The sequence below is a fragment of the Scomber japonicus genome, chromosome 13 (assembly GCF_027409825.1).
Source record: "Scomber japonicus isolate fScoJap1 chromosome 13, fScoJap1.pri, whole genome shotgun sequence".
Taxonomy (NCBI): Eukaryota; Metazoa; Chordata; class Actinopteri; order Scombriformes; family Scombridae; genus Scomber; species Scomber japonicus.
The window spans coordinates 13,378,317-13,395,972 of record NC_070590.1 but is presented as its reverse complement, the minus strand read 5'-3'; the positions used below and the strand labels follow the sequence as shown (position 1 = coordinate 13,395,972).

The 17,656-nt window shown below is 38.3% G+C and overlaps 2 protein-coding genes across 2 annotated transcripts in view; one reads left to right on the top strand and one right to left on the bottom strand.

Annotated features, from left to right (window-relative positions):
• Positions 1-8,931, bottom strand: part of stk32a (serine/threonine kinase 32A) — a 60,035-nt gene extending 51,104 nt beyond the window's left edge. Inside the window, exons 1-2 of the mRNA XM_053331653.1 lie at positions 8,901-8,931; positions 1,353-1,408 (exon numbers count right to left, since the gene is read on the bottom strand). The gene's annotated coding sequence lies outside the window, so the exon portion shown is untranslated. The remainder of the gene's footprint in view (positions 1-1,352; positions 1,409-8,900) is intronic.
• Positions 8,932-14,423: 5,492 nt separating this feature from the next.
• zmp:0000001268 (CYTL1 domain-containing protein) lies at positions 14,424-16,866 on the top strand. The gene is made up of 4 exons (XM_053332000.1): positions 14,424-14,573; positions 14,971-15,015; positions 15,252-15,398; positions 16,822-16,866. Exons 1-4 carry the CDS (start codon positions 14,424-14,426, stop codon positions 16,864-16,866), a joined length of 387 nt encoding a protein of 128 aa, XP_053187975.1.
• The last annotated feature ends 790 nt before the right edge of the window (positions 16,867-17,656 follow it).

The following is a 17,656-nucleotide window of genomic DNA, read 5'->3' as shown; positions in this document are numbered from 1 at the left end:
CATTAATTTAATCCTGTAGATGTTAGACCTTTTTACACCAGTATCTTTTGTATGTTAGAGATGGGAAACATCATGTTCATTAGAATTACAGGTGTGTCAGTAAGGTATTTAGATGTGTCCTTCAAGATTGAATGAAAATGCTTTCAAACACTGTCTGTGCACTTCAGCAGGAATAAATAGTTATATATGACATTAAAAATGCAGAATATGGTGCACCTGGTGCAATCTGAGCAGCTGCTATGTCATGTATATATCAAATTGTGTTTGATTATCCCCTTTTTGAAAATGTGTCAGTATAGATAGTATTTTCAATAAGCATCAGTGTAATACCCCATATTTATTTGTAGATGTGCTTGTCAGTGCTACAAGCACAGTGATTACTGCTATCTAAGAGAGTGATCTGTGGACCAGCTGGTACAGTTAATCAGCCAAACCCTGATCACATCACTCCTCCCATTGAACAGATTGCCATCTACTGTGATTAGACTGCTTATCTGTTGTTGGACAGAATGCTGATACTGTGTACATCCATGTTGTGTGAATGCATGTGCACATACGTTTCTCTATATGTTTGCATGTACTGTAAATGCTGATGTAATTTAGTCTGCACTATATGACTTAACAGCAAGAGGGAACATGACTGCTGCCACATCAGATTTGCTTCTGGAGAGCTGCCAGTTGTTCTTTAGCAAATTAAGCAGGAATGCTTTAGTAGACTGTAGATCATAATCCTGTACTGACAGAGAGACGGGGAGGTGTGCTATTATTGGTATCACTGTTTTCCCTAATGTTAAAAGGGCTATTCAAGGACATAAAAGGTGGAGCTGAAACGATTGAATTTATTGATTTGTTGGTTTTGGAATGTTGGTCAGACAAAACAAACTGAAAGATATTAACTTGGATTTAGGCAATTGTGATGGACATTTAGGATCACATGAAATTTACAGTGGGGATGACTTGTAGTATTTGTATGTATGTATTTTTAATTATCTTATTTTTGGGTTCTTCTCTTGTAATTTAACTTTATTTGTGAATCAAATGTGCACACATTGTTTTGTCTTTTAACATACTGGCTACTGTTAGCATGCTCATGAGTGATACTCATGTCCACTTGGAATATGTGTTTGTGTGTAAGTGCTACTATTGTAGTGTTAGTATGTCTTTCACATGTTGTTTATACTGTATATGTGTTTGCATGGGAAAATAAACTTCTTTCCTCTCTTGGATTGCTAAAGTTAAAGCTGAAATATACTGGAACATTATTTTAAAGTCCAACTGATTTCTGAGTAATATGGGTACATCTTTTCCTCCAGTCTGAATACACACTAACACTCTGGAAAACATGAACTTACTTTTCCAAAGCTTCCTTTTCCTATTGCCCTCAGGATCTGGAAGTGGTCAAAATTGACTGTGGGAAAGAAAATGAGAACATTTCAATTAAGTCATGTGATACAAAACAAAACTTAAAACCTGTAATCCATTTTTAAAAAATATATTATTTTATAATGATAAAATACCTAGATACTACACACAGTAGTAGTACATAATCCGTAGTACAATACTTAATGATTTCAGCTTTGAACTTCATGAAACATATGCTTGCTACTATAGAGGAAAACATTAGAATTATTAGAAATTGAAATGGAAAGGGATTCATGTTCAGTGTCAGTACAGCTACAATAACTTTAATGTGAGTATTGTTTTGAGCTAATTTGAACAATGTGACTGTCAAGCTGAAGCACATGGAGGTCTACAGGGCAACCAAAGGCCACTGACATTATATGGCAGAGAACTGAAATAAGCTTGTGCACAACATTGCACGTTTTTCCACTGAAAATAAGACATATGGTACTTTATTCTTTCCTTATATCCTCCCAACCCTTGTATTATCCAGCTCTCTTCAAACCATTTACTGAATATGGTCTCACTCACACACACATGACCTGAACCAGAGCTTAACTACCTATCTCACTCTCATCCATTTACCAGCAACATTTATCGCCAATTGGAACCGGATGGGGCTATTTGTTTCTTGCTGCCATGACAACCAGGATAGAAGGTTTCCCCTCTCTGTGGTTTCCCAGAGGATGTAACAGCTGCTGCCTACTCTCTCCAATCATCTTACCACACACACACACACACACACACACACACACACACACACACACACACACACACACACACACACACACACACACATACACATACAATACATTCAGAATCTCTCTCAAAAATATATAATATATGGGACATATAGGGCTGATTCAAAGCATGACCTGCCTGTCTTATAATAGCATAGCAAGCATGTACACACACACACACACACACACACACACACACATACACACATACACACCTTCTGCCCGCAGTCTCTGGATCTATTTGATGTGACAGTTAATGTTATGCTCTGTTAGTCACGTATCACTGGCACTTCCTTTTCACACACTATGTGTTTTGGAGTGTTTACACAACCCATTTTGATAGGGACCATATGAGGCCCACATTCACACAAAAATACAGTCACTTCTGTATAATTATCCCATCCCCTCCAGACAAACAAAGACATACAAAAATACTGTGTAGGACATGTTTTTCCAGAAAAAAAGCATTATGTCCACAATTAAATCCTTTAAATTGGCCTCTTCTCTTTTTTAGTCATTAAAGTCAAGACACAATATGTCTCCTTGTTCACTGTAAAGTCAATTCCCAATAGATGTGCACTGGAGGCTTCAAGTTTCCACATCACACTTGTGTAAATTGAATACTGGACCAGGATTGGCTTCAAAACTAGTTGTGATATCACAAATCATGCTCATAGGCCCGCCCCTTTAAAATCATTTTCAGTCTTCTAGTGTCAAACTCTGCACATACATCATTCTGCACAGTAAAGCTTAAAAATGGGACAAGAAGAAACATATTTTTGAGTAGAGGGAGACTTTAACAGATACACACTGCAGATAAACATAGTCATTTTCCTGCTAAGCTATGTGGAGGTTCTGCTTTGATGGGTTTTTCAGAGAGACAGCTGTGGTCGTGGATGGGAGGGGCCAAGCTCTATTATCGCAGGCAGGGTCATACAAAGGAGAGAGAGAGAGAGAGAGAGAGAGAGAGAGAGAGAGAGAGAGAGAGAGAGAGAGAGAGAGACAGAGAGATAGACAGAGAGATAGACAGAGAGATAGACAGAGAGAGAGAGAGAGAGAGAGAGAGAGAGAGAGAGAGTGCGAGAAGCTCCAAATGCTGTATTAAATGATGGACACATGAGTAACAGAGTGTGTAATGATTGAAATCTGTACACAAGGAGAATTGACACATTGACAGACCTTTCCACAGCTTAAACTAACTGAAGAAATCATCTGACTGAGGAACTCGTCTGCAAGTCAATTTCAATTTGACTGACACATGCTAATCAGTTTGGAAGTAATCACGTTTGCTCAGTTTTGGGTCTTACACACTCTCTGTGTGACTGTACTGTACCATCTGTCTGCCTTTTTTCCGTGTGCCAAAAGTTGTCTGTCTGAGTATGTCCAAACTAAGCCAGCTAAATCTGAATAATGCATATTTATCTCTTTGTCCGGGCCACTGTTAACACTAAAGGCTTTCATGCACTCCAAAACAGACATGCAGATACTATATTAGGGGACGTTGGCACACATGTTTGTGTATGAACAAGTATGTTCTCCACTTCATTCCAAAACTGCACTTATGAAATTTCATGGCAGCAAGCGTATTCTATATTATTTAAAGCCATATTCTTGTTGGTTTGTTTGCAGTAGCAGCCACATTGTGAGAATTTGGTCTTAGATTTCTGACAATGTCAGAATTTTGCCTCACACTGTGTTCGGTCATCAAAACACCACAGCTGTTATCAGTGCATGTGTCTCACAGTACAATCTAGGACCACTGTTTTGGACTGACAACCAATGATTTCACCACGTCTATCTCATTGTTGCCAACTTTCATCTCAAACAGTAAAGGGGTCTACTTGATGGAGGAATGTGTTTGCCTGGTTAACAGGTAGCAATTATGACACATCATCACTATAGTGATTCCGTCGTCTGACAACAGAATCAACAATTTTGTTGTGTAGGACAAAGAAGAGGAGATTCAACTCTTTCCAGTGTGAAAAAACATAAATGGTGCTTTCAAATTTTGTCAGCCTCTCACTCTGACTACCCCTCTGTCGCTCTTCCTCTCGCTCTTGCTTTTCACACACGAGCCTATAAATCACCTAAGTACTCACTGACGACCATCAGTGCTCATGCTGTTGCTCTGACAACTGAAACAGAACCCATGGGTCCATGTGCCACTGCAATGTGAATAAAGCATGATCAGCAGTAAACACGGCCTGTCCATTAAGAAGAGTCTCCTGGTTACACAAAATGGAAAACGTATGTTGCACATAAGGGACACACTTGGTACACATATCATTCTCAGAGGAGATAAACATGTCTTGACAGGGTTCACCTTCATGCTAAATCAACTAATATTGCTTCAGTATGAAATGTGAAATATGCATCTATCTGTGCACTGGTGCTGGCAAGGAAAGCATTTTGTTAATTTGTTCTGCAAATAAATTCAGTTTCAGCATAAATAATTATCATTTTAAACAAAATGATGGTTGGTTTTCTTTATTTCTACAACTTTTGACAGGTTTTTAATTTCTTGGTTGGTTTGAATCTATAGTTTTACATACATTGACAGTAAAGACTACAAAAACGTACTGTAATGTATGTTAAAATGTAGCTGTAACTATATAAGAGGAGCTCTTTGCCAGAGTAGATCATAAAAATATGTATTTATTTTTTTCCAAGCCTGGCCTGATCGTGGCCCTATAGTGTGCAACCACTATCTAAATTGAAAATAAGGCTTGAAAGGCTTAAAGAGTACCACATTTGTGAGGAGCTTTACCATTAACCATATTTTAAACTATCTGGTAGATTTTTAGCAGTGCAGGAACTACATGAAAATGAGGATTAGAAACCTCAGATGATATATTTTTGAAAAAGTCACAGATGAATAAACATTCAAACATAAAATTCACCTCTCTGGCAATTATCACCTTGAAACAACCTTTTGCAATTCAGCTTCTTTAAGTGTAGAGAGAAAACTCAATTTGCATCTTTATTGCTATTCGAAGGGGTGAGTGCATGATGCATACTCAACATGCAGTAACCACTGACCCATGTCACGAGATTAAAATCGCAGGTGCTTGGCACATCAGGAGATGCAGCAACATCAGGAGCAACCTTTTCCATCTCAATGATCCATGTTAAAAATACAGTTTGAGTTCCACTTTTCAGTTTCATCTCATTTTTTTTTTATTTCTTTGCATGCAGTCAGATTTTTTCTTAAGATGGTTGTAATCATGTGAAGTGAAAATCAGCATTCCACAACTTAACTCTCGTTTCTTCACTTCTGTGTCCATAGCTTCATTTTGGTTCTCCTCATCCTGCCTGCTTTTCCCCCTCTCTGCCCTAATCATGCACTGTGATTCCTGTGTATGTTGGGAGTGTGTATCAGTAATATAATGTCAACCACAATGTCGAGCAATCGCAACAAAGTCAAGGACTGCTTACTGTTTACTTCAACCCAGGGCCGGCCCGTGGCATAGGCAGTATAGGCAAATGCTAAGGGCGCCGTCCATCCAGGGGGCGCCACAAACGGGGAAGAAAAAAAAAAGTAACTTCCACTATTCTTAAAACTACTTGGTATCATGTCTTAATATGAAGATAATAAGCCCACATTAATTTAACTGCATAGCAAAGCCTGTTAAATAGGAATACTATAATGATGACACGTTACTTTCCTAAGACGCCCCCCCCCCACTAATTAGACTGTACCTGCTACCTGGGGGAGGATGGTCGTTTTTTAACGTGACCCCAAGGCAAGCTCCACAACAACATGTCATAACGTCCCAAACTGTCTGGTGCCCAGGGGAGGAAAAAAAGAAAAGAAGAGGAGAAAAACGAGACAAAGACAGAGGTAACGTTACAATAAAGATGATGTCATGACATTATTTGTGTGTTGCAGAACGACGATAACGACGTTAACCATTAGCATAACATGGTTTGTTGTTAAACTGTTAGTTTTAACGCCAGTTAATGTTATGGAAGAGCCTAAGTTGGAAAATAGTAATGTAACTACTCCCACCTTACTTCCCAGCAAGCACATTTTGGTTGAAAAGACGTCTATGGTAACCGGTGAAAAGATGGTGAAAATTGGTTGAAAAGTGAAAGTTTTTTTACCGGCTATATGGAGACGTTTATTCAACTTTCACATAGAAAACATATTCACCGGGAATTGCTGTATAGAAAATTCCCAGCTTATTTAGTGTGCAGACATAGTCTATATATAGTTTCATATTTATGATATTTTATTGAACATTAAATGCTTTGAAATTACGTTTTGTTTAGACGTCATTTCACCTCCTCTCATTTATAGAAAAAACGTCAAAATAATCAATAGAGCTACAACTGAGGTAATTATCAACCGACATCAAACTAATGTGTGTTTTGTGACACGTTGATGTTGTAACCGTTTTCAGACGATTGAAAAGACGTTCAGACCTCATATCAACCTGTTTTTAACCGGAAATCAAACGTTGAAATTAGGGTTTGTGCTCGCTGGGTTTCCTCAGGGAAATGTGTAAATATTAGATCTATTCAGCATTTTTATTAACATCTGGTTAGCTAAGGTTTTCTTAGCTTGTAATAGTCAATCAAAATGCTATTCCTTTTCCACCCTTTTATTATAGTTGTAAGCCTAGCTGTATGTTGTGTTACAGTTCATATTGTCTAAAGTGTGTTTATAGTGATAAACTTTACATCAGTGTTAAAGTGCACATAATTCATGTTATAGCATAACTTAGCATTCCCACATTCTATATTATACTGCAGTTTACTGCTTCTTTGCATTCTGCTAATCAGCATTTTGTTGTAATGACAATAAAATTGAATCTTATATAGTTTGCATATCAGAAAAAGTACATTGTATATTATACATGTACAGTATAGTGAACATCATGCATGTATCTCTTAGATTTTTCATTTATATTATTTCATTTCATTTTATTCTTGAAATCATATTAGCCTATGTATCATATCATATTTATTATTAGACTGGTGTCACATACTCCTCTTCTCTCTTCAGATGCACTGTTGAGGTTTCTCAGTCCCACTCCTGCAAATCTTGGGCCACCTACAGCATCAAGCGCTCCTCCTGTTGCCTCCACCTCAGCAGCACCACCCAGAAGTGATGCAGCAGCATGTCACTTGTTTACACTTTTTATTTTGTGGGTATTTAAATCTTATACTTTATGTAAGCTATTTATATTATATTTCATATATTCATATCATATTTTTTTGTATTTCTTTCTAATTTGTTCTAAGTATTTTGATTGGGCAATTTCTTTCTTCAAATAAAAGAATGTCCAAGATAAAGCTATTCAGTTTCTTGTGAGTATGTACACCAGCAGTGGAATTTACTTCGATGCAAGGGGGGCGCCACCTAAAATCTTGCCTAGGGCGCCACATTGGTTAGGGCCGGGTCTGCTTCAACCTCAAATGGAGAACCCTGGCTGTCTCTGATGCAGTTTTCATCAGTAAGGGGATTGCCTTGTTTCCAGTGAGCATTGCTTCTTCTAATTCAAAACAATGTGTCTCTGTGTTTAATATTCTCCTGCCTTTGGTGAAATCACCCACGCTGTTTTGTGAGAGAAGTCAGAGAAGGTGTACAGTTGCATTAACTCAGGGTTCAGAGAAGCCCTGTTATGAGTGACATTTCCAGAACAGCACGCTAGATGACTAAGCAGCAAGGTTAACCATGAATAATGATTTCCTCTTTGATAAATGTTGCCTCCAGTGAAACAAAGAAAGCCACAGATGTGGATTTCATTAGAGATTGTGATACCGTAATTTGACACAGTCATGGTGAAAATACATTATAGTTTGTGGCACAAAAATGAAATTACTATCTCAGCAGACAAACAAATGAAAGATTAGTGATGGAATATTATTTCTCTTCTTTTTAACCTGTTGGGTTAAAGTGAAATTAGAGATTTCATCCTTACTTTGAAACTTCATGCGAAGAAACAAATGCATGAGATCATCTATGATACCAGACACAAAGAAAAAACAACAACAATAGTTTACTCTACATTGAGGAAAACCTGGGGAAGCCACTTCACTTCTGACTAAATCACTGCCTCACGTAACACTGATTTATAAGTCCGTGGGGTGCAGCCAGAGTGGAATTAATTTCAGAGACTGACTAAGATCAATAAATTCACATTGTATTATCTTACTCAGGCCACAGATAAAAGGGAAATAAATTCCAACTAAGGTGTTTTCCAATCAAAGTAATAACTCATTCTAACTCAAAATTTAAGATAATAGCCTGGCAATGTTCAAGCACTTTTCAGTAATCCCCCCCCCCCCCCCCCCCCCCCCCCACCAATGCCAAACATTTGAAAAAAAGGTCCAGAAAACCTCAATGAATATCTTTTGTGTTTCAAAGAACACAATTTAGTTCTATTGTTCTGTTGTCTTTAATGCATCTATACATGGATATACGTTGCTGTAGCCATGTTCAAAGGCAAAGTCAAACTGTGCCTGCAGTGAGGGGTATCCCTCTTTCCTGCTGCTGTGGAAGACTAGCAGCAGAGCTAATCATCACTTCATCAATCTAACCACTTACTGAATAAGTGCACTTAATTTTGTCAGGTAATAGTAACATCACACGGATAAGTCTGCAGAAAAAAGGGTGCATCCTGGGATAAGGATTGAATTTCGCTCACAGCTTGTGTAATTATACGATTTGTTTCACCCACCTTTGCCAAATTTGAACCAGAAGAGTGGACAGACAACAACAAAAAGAAAAAGAAAAGCATCACTGGTACTCACCCTCATCTGTGTCATCTGTGACCGGAGCCTTGCTGGACTGTCCGAGCCCCATGGCTGCTCCTCTCTTTCAGATTCTCCTGTTCTGCTCCCTTAGCTCAACTCAGCATTGAACGACTCTCAGACGCACTCATAGCCTGGCTAATACTAGTCGGTCACACACACACATATACGCACACATACACTCATGTGCTAGTCTTCTCAACGCTGACACACACATATGCAGCAGTTGGCACGGTTTTGCTGACTAGAACAGGTCCTGTCTTCCCCTTAACTCTCCACCTTGACACAATCACACATCGTTACACACACACACACACACACACTCAAGAGGGCTTGGGGGAGCAATAAAAGGAATGAAGCGCTGACACACACACACAGGCAGAACCACTACGGTGTAAGTTTCCTGTCCGTCTCCACTGCTGTTTGGATGAATTCAGGCAGACGGTCAACTCTTGCAAGCCAGGAGGAGGAGGGTAAGTGATGTGTCTGTGGCTGTGACCCTCTGTTGACTGAGTCTAACCTGTGAGGGGAGGCAGGAAAATATGACACCGCCAGCAGAGTGAAGGAAGGAGGGTCGGTGCAGAGGGAGGGAGAGAAAAAGAAAAGAGGCAGAGAAATGAACAGCACCCAGTGATTAACACGGAATTTTCTTAGATGTTACATTTTTGAGATAAAACGCTCACAAACTTCAGTGACCAGCAATAGCTGCAGTAAGGCAATACCATTCATGTTAACTAGAGTAAAAAAAACAACTTGGTTAATGTAGAGGAAAAAAACTTTCATCACTAATTTTACATGAATACATTTCCCTCCATCCTTCTATTTCTTCTGTAATTTCTTCATCTGTCATGTATCTACAATTTCATTCATTTTAATCAGATCATCATCATCCCACAGGAGCACTGTCTCGAGTACATACTGTATGTAATCAATGGTGTGATCCGTTTTCCTATTAGCACAAAAGCACAAAATTGGAGGCTACTGATTAGTTTGCTGATGTTATGTAGCTACTTTAAATGAATGGTATCCCTCAGGCTGCCCTCTTCAGGACGCCTTATTTCATGATTTACTACATGTTGTAAAAAAAACAAAAAAAAAACAACAACTGCTGCCTCGTGAAATATGTAAACTGGGGTGTGAACTAATTCAGCAGCCTAACATGTCAGTTCATTATGTGTGCATGTAACAAGACATTCCTGCGATAACCTCATCATTTAGGGAGTTTGAGCATCCGAAACTAAGTTCAAGTTATTTAGTGTCCTGGCACTTTCAGTGGTTTCCTGTGTTGTCTTTTAAAATGAACAATAGCTGGTCCCTTAATACCTTAAAAGGAGAGTGAATGTGAGATGAGTTGCTGTATCAGATGCATTTGTGGGTTAAATGGGCAAGCTTCAAGTCACCGTGGCAACGTTGAATCCACCAGGGGAAACCCTTTTTATGAATGTCATTCACAGACTGCAAGATAAGGTCACCACACATTTGAATAGCTATCACTTTTGGCTTAAATGAAATATTCAAAAACTAGTGCGGTAAGCCGCATTCCTCAGTTCCCCGTAGAGGACAGTATGCCCGGGGCCCATAACTGATCGCGGGGGGGCATGCGCTTAATAGAAAGTAACCCCCCCCCCTCTGCATCCATACAGGGTAACTGTGTGGGCACCTACCTGTCAACGCCACCGGCTGGTGAAGCATCGGACCATTCCCAGCCCGGTTTGCTGCAGAGAAGAGGAGCGACAACAGAGCACCAGTCAAAGGCATCACTTGTCAAGTGTTCGGACGACGACGCGCCGGGACACCTGCCACCCGAAAAATGAAACTGCACAGCGAGACGTGACTTGCTGGTTGAGCCGACGGGAGGTAATGCGGAATCCCTTGTCCGTGGAGGACGGAAGACACGGGGACCAAAACTCAAGGGTTACACTGCTCGGCACATTGCGCTGATGAACGACTGACCTCCACATCGCCGCCTGTGTTATAGGCTCGCCACCACCGTGCGTCTGGAGAGGCACGTTTCATACGCTGCCAGCTGATCTACTGTAGCGGTGGGGATGAGGTCTCCCCGTCGTTCATACTCACTCATTAAAAAAAACCCTGCAGAAGTTGTAGCCCATAATGCGTTTTAGCAAGATAAATAGATTTTATCTTAAAATCTACACTAAAGTGTAACTAGAAATATGACAGACTATTGTGCAAGTAAGACACAATCACAGTTAATCACCTTACAGTTTGTGTAGAGTTTTTCTTTTCTGTCTCTTTAAGGGTTGTGTCTTAATATGATGAGGTTATTGCCATTTTATCAGCAGCCTGATTAGCACTATATATTCGTTGCCTATTCCCGCAGCGCATTTGCTCGCCTTTATGATTAAGAATGACCCACTAGTGATCTTCTCATTTAAAGTTGTCACTTTAAAATTGCCTCATCATTCTGTACTTTATTTATGTCTGCAGGGATTACACGTATCTCTTGTAGTTACCGTGGAGTCAGAGGTCATGTTAAGAACAGCGCCCCCCAAAGTTATGCATGATGTCGACAATGTTGTTTCAGCCCGGGGACCTGCAGGTGAGTGTCAATCTTTTTATAGACTAGCTGAGCCTCCTGACTCATAATAGCCTTTAGTGTTATATGGAAATAGTAATAACGCTGAGAACAATAGACACTAATGCTTCTCTGGGGTGAATTTATACTGAGTTTATTGTGCTTGATGGCGTTTCTTTTCTTTCTTTTTTATCTCCTCGGGTTTAATGTAATACTTTGTAATCCTTATGAATGCCATGATATTATCCAGACCATCACATGAAGATCTGGAAAATATCATTTTGATCTGCCAACTTCTGTAAAATTGTTAATACAATAATAGGTGGTCCAAATGTTTAAAAAGCAGAAAATATAGGCTGGGGAAGTGACTGAATGGCATTTCCCTTCCCTTAGTAAGTACTGTTACTGTTGGGGTCCTGTTAAGACAGACACTTCACTCTTGACAGCTCCATTATAGTTGCTTAACGGCTTGCAATCATGGTTGTATCGGACATCCCGTAAAAATCCTGAATGTGAGGTGAGCAAGATTCAGTTGTTCCCTAAACAATTATATTTTTAAAAGATGTGCTTTCCCGGTATTTATATTTTGTGCAAGATTGTCGGATCTTTCATCATACATCAAGTTCTGCAGCCGCAACTACTAACTGTAAAACACATCTATCCATGATAAGAGCTGTGCGGTCACCTCTGTCCCCTGTTAATTGAGCGAGCCAAGGTCGAGAGGAGAATGGCTGAGTGGTAGGACTGTGGGATGTGAGATATGCTTACAGTGCACACCGCACATTTTCTACTTCTTTATGCCTCTCCATCATGCCAAGACACACTTGGTGTGTGCCATCCATCTTCATATAGAAAGAAGGGACAGACCTCCAACTCTCACTACATAGTCTGATACGTGACGAGCATCACTCTAAACCAAGCCAGTCTCTTACTACAGCAGGAAAAACACTGCTTTTTAAAATGAGATCAGTGATGACAGTGCCATATCACACCTGGCTGGACAGAGACTGAGTAAAGCTAGCGTGCAGCTGCATCCACAGATGCCACCATTGTCCCAGTTTTGTAAGCTTTATTTTATTTTATTTTTCCTGTAATAAGAAGTCCTGGTTATATTAGGACTGTTTTGTAAAATGTCAACATAATGCTTAAGGAAACTGGACTTGAATGAATGAAAGCGTGAGGAGATGTAAAGCTGTTGAATTAGCCCCATCTAGTGGAGATAAAAAGAACGACATGATAAGAGATAATGGGAACGTATGGCAGAGAGCATTTGAGATGAACGGTGGTTGATATCCGTGGGATAAATTCTTGCGAAAGCTGTTGGGTCTTTGATTTGCTTACTATCAAAAAATGTTCCATGTTTTACTGTAACGATGATGAGGTTTTAATGGACTAGTCTGGACTAAATTGAAAGGTGCTGGTGTGCACTTTGATTTTAGTTATAACTCTGTCATGTATTGTATTATAAATAACAAACTGCCATCGAAACACAACTTGATCCAACTCATTATCTGTGTGGTATGCTCTAAATTATGGAAAACAAGATGTGCAATGGTGGTACAACAGACACTAATTAACAATGCTACTGTAGTGAAACAAATTCTTTCTGACCTCTTTTTTCTGTGAAACTTTGATACTAAGCTTGCCACTTCCTATGGAACATACTGAACTTATGAACAGCAGACAACTCAATTATAATTCAGACAAATATCCTTTTTCCTTGAAACGCTTTTTTCTTTTAACACATTGCACTTTATTGTTAAATGTTTGTATTTATAGTTAAATGTATGTACATTTTTCTTTTTCCTGTTGTAACAATTATTGTTGTAGTGTATTGTAATACTTATGAAATTTCTAATAAAAATGATTTTAAAAAGCAAGGCACTAGCAATGAGAAGGTTTTATGGGAATATTATTATTATCACTGTAATGATCATTATTCCCATTGAATTGTCTGTTCTCCTCATAAACTTCATTATGCTGAATATATACACACAGGCTTTTGAATGTTTTTCTTAAATTCAAAATGCACACATTTCAACAGTAATGTTTTATTCTTGAGCATAACTACAGAAAATATATGTTATTTAATGAATTACAACAAAAATTGTGAAACATTTAGAGTTAATGCTGAAATGCTCTTGGATTGGTACGTTTAACTGGCTGAAAAAGTTAAGATAAGCAGGACAAGCATAATGATCACAAATGAAAAGTTGAAATATCATTCTGGCAACCCACATTGACTCTTTGTTGTAGTTGATGGCTGTATTTTGCTTTTATATATTTTCCATTGGTTCCGAGATTGATATAATAACAGTACACAATAGCAATATACTTGCACCAATGCAATAAAGTCCCAAGTACCTTCTATGTCACATTAAGGTCAAATACTGAATTCGCCTTGTTCCTTCTTGGTCTCTTGACTGTCCAGATTCTTCAAGGCAAGGCAGTTTTCTTGATATAGCACATTTCATTACATCAACAAGTAACATTTATGAAATAATATAATACACTAAAAACATGCATCAATTTCATCCCAAAGGTGCTATCTATTGTGTTGGGATCTTGACACAGAGTGCAGGCTGTTGGAGTGAAGAAAGTTACTTTCGTGTTTTGTAAATCATCCACTGACAATCATGCTCGATCTACCAGAAAATACTCAATTGATACTACGAGATGAAATATATGAAAAGATTTCTGATTTAAGAAGTACAGTTCTGAATTCCCTTCTGAGCTACTCTGAAGCAAATACTAAATCAGCAGTACTATAATTTTGACAGTAAATCTGTTCTCCTGATGCTGTTTTTATTCTTCCACAAAGCTCTGACACAATGGGATGGGTCATTCTCCTGCAGCTGCATAATTATTTTGGAGGGTGTGATATAAAGGGTGTGTGATAGTTCATCCACATGCATACGTGGCTGCATGTGTGAATCAGCAACACAAACAAACAGAGGTTCTTTTAGCACAAAAGGTGTCAGTGAGTCATGGCGACCTTTAACCACTTGTTGCTTCTTTCGCTGCTGCCGCTGGTGCTGAGTGACCCTTTCTATCCACCAACATGCTACACCAAGGTACTGAACATGGCACAAGACCTCACCCAGTGGGCAGCGGATTTGAAGAGGGACCCTGAAACTGTGAGTCAGCTGTTGTGTTTGTCACTCATATTCTATTTTGCTCCATATAAAATACATTTTGTACTTCTTGTGTTTTATATAACAATATTCTCAATATTCTTTAACTTTTTTTTAAACTTGTTTTGTGTTAATTTGCTATTGTTTTACTAAGGAGCACATTCGAAATATTGGCTATTTTTCTAAATCTTTAATTATCGGTATATAATTATAAATGGTAACTTTAGTTTAAATACATCAGAATACATCAGATCAAAGTAAATTAAATAATTGGGTGTGATTTTGTAAAATGATTTTTAAGAGTTGGTAGTTTTATTGTTTTTGTTTTTGTTTTTTAAATGCATGAGATTCTCCTGCCAATGTTGAATTTTAAAATTCTCATATTGTTCTTTTCATCCAGAGTTTCTGCATGGCACACATGCCAAATCTCTACCTTGATGTCCATGTAAGTATAACTACTGTCAAATTTACCATGATATGAACCAAACCTTTTTATTCTGCATTAGAATGTCACTAGATTGCATTACCTTTTGCATTGTATGTACTTTGGTTGTTTATCTCTCACATTGAACAATTTGGCTGTCTTGGAATTTTCTACACTAACTTCTGTGGTATTTTGATTGAAACCGCCGGCCACTGTATATCCTGCACAGGGACACTAATTGCTACTCATGCCTTCAGAATGCTTGTGTGATGTATAAAATGAGGACCTACATCTCCCTGGTGGAAGGCTTGCGACAACGCCGCTGTGCTTACACCAGAGACGTGAGGAAGCTGGGTGTTACTCTCAGACAGCTCTTCATTTTCATGTCAGAGAAGTGTCACGGGGTAAGTCAAGATAAGTGACTCAACACAATGAGCGCCTTCAGAGGTTACAGGTTTGTATACTGCTTCATTTTATTTTGAGCCATACTATAAATGTCTCAAAAAAATATGTTCATCGTTGATTAGTGTAAAAAAAATTCTACCTGTACCTCATGTTACTTTGCAAGTAAAACAATGCTATGATCAGTGCTTTCTGTATCTTAAAGATCCTGTACAGACTTGTTTTTAAGATATATGAACATGGTAGTGATGGTGTCTCTATCACTACCTTCAAAACTGTCTAAAAGTGCAACTGTGTAACAAATACGTCCCAATTTAACTCAAGGGTATCTTAGGTGGATCACAAAACAGTAATACTTTTAATAAAACACTTTTGATGAAGAAAACTGCTTACAAAATAGTCCTGCTGTAATAAATTGTCCTGCGTATAACATTATTCCCAGGGCCTGCGTCACAACTGTAATATAATCCTGAGGGACTTTTCTGTGATGCTGTGATGTAAAATATTCATTACTATTTTTATATTACGTGATTATGCTTGCTGATTGGCAAATAATAAGATGTGTTAATTGCCAAAGTCTGTTCTTATGACAAAGGCCAATGGCAATAGAACTGTTTTGTGAGAACGACAAGTATTTTTCTCATTGAGATATATGAGTACTGTTTTATAGACCACCACTCATGTTTTGCAGTACATTAACCTCTGCCTTGATTCAACACTGTTATTAAAGTGTCTTAAGGATCATTCCCAGTTGTTTTCATTGTCAAATATTTAAGCTACAAATCACTTATTTGCACATTTACCTGAAAAATACTGATGTAATCCAGAACTGGATTTGAGTTCCTCTACTGTGTACAGTGTGTTATGGATAAATTAAAGACCTATTAATTAATTGTTTATTTCTATTTTCAGTCATTTATTACTAAATACATATCCTCAGCATATCCATTGAGCTAAAGTCTGAATTACTGCAGTGCAGCCCAACATGAAACAGAGCAAGGAAAACAGACTACAACTGATGAGAAACTCACTGCCGTTTAATGGGTCACCCAGTGGGTTAGTTCACCGGATTAAACAAGGTTTATTATGAAAAGTGCTCCGTGGATGTTAGATCCTCTGCACCTGACTGATTTCAGTAGGCCAACAGACTGACATGATCCGTTTGCGCAGACCTGAACACAAGGTCTGGGCAAAGGGTTAGAGTTAAAGTGCTTCCTGTTCCAGTTTTCAGCTGGGAATGTGAGTGTGAGTATACATGTGTCATGGGTGACCTTCTGCTGTAGGTTTTTATTAAAATCTAATGTAATCATGAAAGCAGGTGGAATTACAACATATCTTATTATGACTCCTGAATATTGATTTTATTCAATCTCAAACATTGCACCCAAAAACTTTGACTTTACTTTTTTATTTTTATTTTTATAGGACTTGGTGTTCACAATCTACGACTGTGCTGCACTGGAGCGCTAACATACTGGATCCTTAAATGACAACATCAGTAACAAAGAAAAGAGGAGAGACAGCAAAACAGTGCTTGTACAGTATGTACATTCTTCAAGCCTCTCCACAGACAAAATAATTGGAGGACAAATGACATGGTTGTGTTCCTTTAATCATCTGTTTTCTGACTATAATTGCAACATATTTAACATATAGTGGAAACATTTCATATGTTAAACTTTATTAAATTGTCTTTTGTTATTGTTAATTAACATAAACATGAGGTAAAAAGAATTACAAATGCTTGCCAGTGGCTCCATGTATCCATCCTGTGTTTGACTCAAATGTATTCCTTTGTTGATGTCAATATATAGTAGCCACTGTATAGAGATGATAGATTATTGGTTATCACAGTCACATAATATACACACTGCAATATGTTACAGTCTGTCATTGCACCTCATTAAAATATTTTCACCAATTATATATCTTTATATATTTCTTTAATAACATTGTTATTCACTTGCTCCAATTACGACAACAGTTATACAAGATGTAGTGATTAGGGTCAGTGAGTTCACCCCACAGTGTGGCCACACTGGGCTGCTGTGACACCTGAAATTGAGCCACACACTCTTTCTATGATGTTTGCTGCTGGTATGCTCCTTAAATGTAGGTGTAGCATTTTTCCAGTTTTGAAAACCATGAATGATGAAAGCGGGCCTTTGCTTGCACAGCAGCGACACTGCGTGCAGTATAGTTTCTCACTTGTTTCACATAATGTGAGCCACTTAAAATCTTTGAACCACTGATACTGAAC